This window comes from Atta cephalotes, assembly GCF_000143395.1.
Source record: "Atta cephalotes unplaced genomic scaffold scaffold00001, whole genome shotgun sequence".
NCBI lineage: Eukaryota > Metazoa > Arthropoda > Insecta > Hymenoptera > Formicidae > Atta > Atta cephalotes.
In genome coordinates, this window is record NW_012130065.1 from 8,599,260 (window position 1) to 8,604,939 (window position 5,680).

Sequence of the window (5,680 nt, forward strand, 5' to 3'; positions counted from 1 at the left end):
TTTTTTTCTTCACTATTTCCTAAAGTATTCTCTTTGGTATTTCAAAATATTAATTATAAAACTGTAATTATAAAAATAATTTTTTTTATATAACTTTTTTTTATATAACTATTATTTTGTAATTATATGTGTGATATTTTTAATATATATATATATATATATTTTTTTTTCAGATCATCGATAATAGGAACAAAAGTAATCAGGAAGTTCAACAACCAAAGAATATACAGAAATCAAAGAATATACAGAAATCAGAAAAAAACGCTACGAAATTTATGAAGTCAACTAATCAACTCATCGAAATTACATATTTCGATCTAACGGTACAGCTCAGCAACCGTTTCGTCATTTTCCTTCAAATTTAACGCATTTTTAAAGGACCAATGAATCTTCCCGCAACGGAGACATTACGCATCATCATAGATAATCGCTTCACAACAACTGTTCATCGTTCTCGCGAGAGCAGTTTTTGCGTGAGTACACGGACACGTCCCACCGGATAGGAAAGAGACTAGATACTGCGATAGAAACTAGAAGTTCAAGCTGCAACTTTAAGTCCCTTGTGAATAATCGCTGGCGATTTCCTCGAAGCGAAAATCTCTACATTCATAACGGCGCGTGATAGTCGATGATTGCCGCAGCTGGTCAAAGATTGCAGAAAATCCGCCCAAGCGACGAGATAAATTCTCTCGCGTGTGCCTCGTGGACGTACAAAACAAATTAAAAGAAAGAGAATAAAAAGAAAGAGAAAAGAGGGAAAAATAAAAAAAACACAAGAACGGCGCTTAAAAGTACGAGAGGTGGTTGTTCGCCTGAGCACGCTGATAAACGCTGAGTAATGGGGACGCAAATTACGTGCGAGAAATACTGCGTGAGAAATGAGTGCCCGATGCAAATTCTGTTGGCCGCTAGGACAATGCAGCGACCGATACTGCCGGATACTGTAACTCTGTCTAAATGATTCACCATGGATCACGTGGACCGAGGATAGGCTCACAAAGCAAATCGGCCGTCCATCGTCTCCGTGATGATCTGAGAGGATGTACGTTAATCCCAGGAGGAATTAATCAATTAGTACTGACGATAGAGGATTTGCACTAAGTTAATACAACGATGAATATCAATACAACGGAGATCACGGATAGATTACGTTACTCGTCAACAATGATAGCTCTCAACTCTGTCCTCGTTATGGACCAAGATATATAATCTGCAGGATACTACAACACATTATAACATGAAGCATATACGAAATTTTAGACGGATTACTCCTTAGCAACTCAATGGCTTTTAACCTTGGTTTCACGATGCAACAGCGTGGCGATATTAGGTCTGTATAGATTACATGATATCACGAGTCAGTGTGTACAAACTTTGCAGTACTACAAACCAGCATGTATAGTCTTCACAATAAGAAGTGATTCAGCAAGTAAGGTATCTGTTCGGTCTCTCCGGTATCAATTACACCTCACTTCCCGGATTTGTTCCGAGATTGACGCAGGCAGACTCTTCGCCGACGAAGTGACTGTGCGATTATTCGAAGAACATACGTTCAGCTTTAAACGGAAAAAGTGGTTTCGTGCCGCGTTGCTCTCGAGATCCAGCGTATCTGCGCACCTTTAATCGTTATAGTGCGGAGTTATTATAAGATTAATTATATAAATATATGTATAATATAAAAATTTCCCGTTATTGTACGAGTTAATACAAGACTAAGATATACTTGCTAAATGGCTAGAAGTGATTTTTCAATGAAGATAAGATCCAGCGGAAAAGAGAATTCAGTATCAATTCTTATAACATAATATAAAAGACTTTAGACTCTTAGATAATATAATTTTGCGGATTATTATACAAATATTAATACAAAAATTCCTATCATTAAACGACAGAAAGTGATTAGATGTTCAATATGATAAGATCCACCATGGAATAAACAAAACTACAGAAATTGCGAACGCTTCGAAGTGAGATGTTTCATGATATAATACATATAAAGAATAAAGATAAATACTTTAAAACGAATCATCGGATTTACCTACATAATAAAAAGAACGTCGAGTGGTTAAATCATAGCTGCACTTGCCAAGTTCGAGAGACGTGAAACCTTTATACTCGGAACTTTCTTCGAATAACGTCGAAGATCAAACGGAGGATCAAATAGTTACGAGGAACAAGAGTATATCTCGCGAAAGTTTCTCGAGAGCAGGGAGGGAACAAGGGAGAGTCGCGTAGTATTCTCCTCTCAAGAGGCCGCGCGCATGGTACAGCCGATCATTGCGGACAATCAGTCACTCGTCGCGATCCGCTTTTTGTGATACACCACGTAACACCATTCGCGGAAAAGGAAGAAGACAAATAGCGCAAAAGGAACAAGATGATGGCGGGAACGGGGATGGGTGGTGTTGGCGGTGTAGGGATGCTGAGAACCAGGCGGCGAGACGTCAGTGTCAAGCCAAATAGAAAACTCGACCGGAAGTCCTCGAGGGGGATGATTTACGAGAATGAGGAGCTCAGACTGAGGACCATTCACATCAATGCCGAGGTGGAGCAAGGTAAAAAGAGAAGGATTCAAGGGGAAACGCGCGGCAGCTCACGCGGATTTGTCGATGAATCGAAGGTGAAGGTAATCGCGACTATGTCGTTTCGAAAGGACAATGCCGCGATTACTTTTTCTTTCCGTCGACTTGATCCTAGTTAATAAAACGTTCGCGATGGACAAGCGGGATAAAATGATTTTCAATATATGAAGAGATAAAAAAAATTCCAACTTTTCTCTTGTCTCTTTCGACGAAAAAATATATGTTGAATTTAATGACTAGAAATTCTGTTATGAAACATAAAGTTAGATAAACGAGACTATTATTTGAATTTTTTGCATCTTGTTAGTATAACGCTGTTACTTTATTCAGCTTATTTATTACTTACACCGTTTCATTTTTTTCCCTCTCGTCCAGAATATTTTAAGCGAATTTTATTAACGCAGTTGCTCTGAACGCTACTGTCTGAATTATTAATTTGCCGTTATAGACGATTCACACTCGGGGGCCAAATTAATTTCGCAGGGACTTCCATTACGCGTTAGTGGCAGGCCAGACCAACTAATAATGTTAAATATTTGATCCTCTAGGGTATGACTGCGCCAAAGCAATCAAGGATTAATTTAACTACTGTGCTAAAGGAATTTTTGATATGTTATGGAAAAGCAAGAGTTTCAAACTTTTGTTATTCTATTAAAGTTAAAAACAAATATCGCGATAAGAAAGAAGCTAATATCTTGATGATATACAAGATATTTTATTACGATACATTCATTGCAACAAAAAAGTTAATCCTAAATCAGAAAATATGTCATCAGAAATTTAATTAAACCACCCTTTCATATAGATTATTATTTTCTCTCTTTCTCTCTCTTTTCTTCCCCTGGTAAATACACTATGGAATTAATTATTTGAGTATTTTTATGCTTTACTAACAGATGTTTTAATAAACTCGTTTGGCGCAATTGTGCTCTCTGAAATTGGGGGACGTTTTATATATAAATGAATACCATTAATCTCGCGAATCTCGCTACCATCGCTTTAATTATGAATTCGTCATTACGAGTGATACCAAACAAAAGGTCAAATATATTTCATACGTGATAACCACGGGGAATTTTATTACGCGACTGTGATAGATCTGGTAAAACTGCATCGCGCCGCGGTCATCTACAAATAGACACGTGCATACATCAGATTGAAGTCGCCGTACGAACTTACTGCGAACTATTTTCGAGGCCTGGCCTGCACACGCTGAATTTGTCCAGTCGGGTAAGCGAGTAGTACAGTTTCTAGTACCGGCGGTCACGATCCAGCAGACTTGACTCAGTTGCTAAATGTGCCCGAGATGACGCAAAACGCATTCGTGTTCCAATTTCTAAAGAAACGTTCATCGCATGACATCAATTTAATCTATAAAAAAAATAGTAAAGCTAAATCAAGAGAAAGAGGAGAACTTTACTAGTGATTTCTTGTAACTGAATGTGAACAATGACGAATCCATGTGACTGATTAAGTTAATCAGTAGATTTATAAGCTGTGGAAATTTAAAATTACAAGTCAAATAATAGTTAAGAAAAAAGGACTGAATTGTTTAAAAGTGAAACGCCAATTATTGAATTATTGAGGATTCTAATACGGAAAAGCTCGCAAGAGGCTGTCATTGAAATCGACTGCTTAATTAATCACATTTCTTCGACGATGTTTGAATAATAAAATGGTGGGTATATGTATATGTATATGTAATCACAGCTTTCGTCAGGTATTATGTTTTAATTAAACTTCAGGAATGAAATTGAACGGATGCCGATATCGCAAGTGAGTACGTTGTTAATACAAAAAGCTTGAATGACGGCACATGAATCGCGTGTCTACATAATTTTCTTGAAATTTATTTACCCGCGGAGCCAAGAAAAGCTTTGTTTTGGCAAATATTCCGGAATGGAGGTTTGTTCTCTTAGAACTTAGGATCCAGATGTCGACGCTGTACAGATTCCAAAAAACTAAACGCTAACTTCTTATCCTACGTAACGTACCGTTGAGACGTCAATCCGATCTCGACTTTAGTCTTCCATCGATGGAGCAATCAGTGACTTGAATATTTTGAAAACTGCTTCAAGTATTAATAAACGCGAGAATACACGTTTGAGTCAAGCCATAAATAAATAAGCATGATAACTACAAACGTATTTTGGGCAATAGTGTATAAATCGACATATTTAATACTCAAATAATAATCAAAATTTTATAGCTTTTCTCAACAATTATTTCTATATGAATAATTATTCATTAATAATTTTTTAATTAAAATAACAATAAAATTGTAAGTATTTATGATATATTATATTACATATATTTAAAAAATAATTTAAACAATTTTAAAAATTTTATTATTTATTTAAAGTCAAGAGCTAACTACAAATTTTATATATTATATAATTATTTATTTTTGTAATTAGAAAATTGAAAATTAGGAATTACTTTAGGATCACCCAGTGCATATAAATACAAAAAGTATGCCTAACACTCTCATCGAATCAAGATAGCGTCTCACGAGCTTTTTTGTTCCTTCTGACATATTATGCAGCCGGATTATCATGGTGCATTCAAGTGGCGTGCGAAGAAAATTCTTCATGATTAGAAAAACTGACAGCACGCCGAGAGGGTTCAAAGTGAGTCGTTCTAGGATCAATCTACCAGTTACTTGTAGACCCTTTCTTTTCTACTTCCGTCTCATGCTCGCTCAGTAAGAAAACCAGACACTACCTACGTCAAGCTTGAAGATTATTTTGAGTTCTTTTTCAACCTCTTGATAGATTATATCACCGCGTGAAGAAATGGCGCCAGTCTAATGAACAATTTATCATCGGGCAGGTTTGCACCGACATCGAATTTCTTCAATATCAAAAATATCGCGCTACTGTCGGATTTCAAAACTGATGATATTAAACATAAGAACTGGCAGTGTCACTTTTCATGACAAACGATATTAATCGGAAAATAAATTGTCGAAGAAAAGGGACGAAGCCAAAAATGCATTCGAGAACGTAAAAGAATCTGTGTTTGACATCTGTATAGATTAAACGATATCATGTTTTAATGTCTATATATATATATATATATATATATATATATATATA

The 5,680-nt window shown here is 36.0% G+C and overlaps 1 protein-coding gene across 1 annotated transcript in view; it reads left to right on the forward strand.

The window, feature by feature from the left end:
• The first annotated feature begins 2,377 nt into the window (after positions 1 to 2,377).
• LOC105626040 overlaps positions 2,378 to 5,680 on the forward strand; it is a 23,286-nt gene continuing 19,983 nt past the window's right edge. Inside the window, exon 1 of the mRNA XM_012207356.1 lies at positions 2,378 to 2,555. Within this exon, the coding sequence (XP_012062746.1) occupies positions 2,378 to 2,555 (178 nt within the window). The remainder of the gene's footprint in view (positions 2,556 to 5,680) is intronic.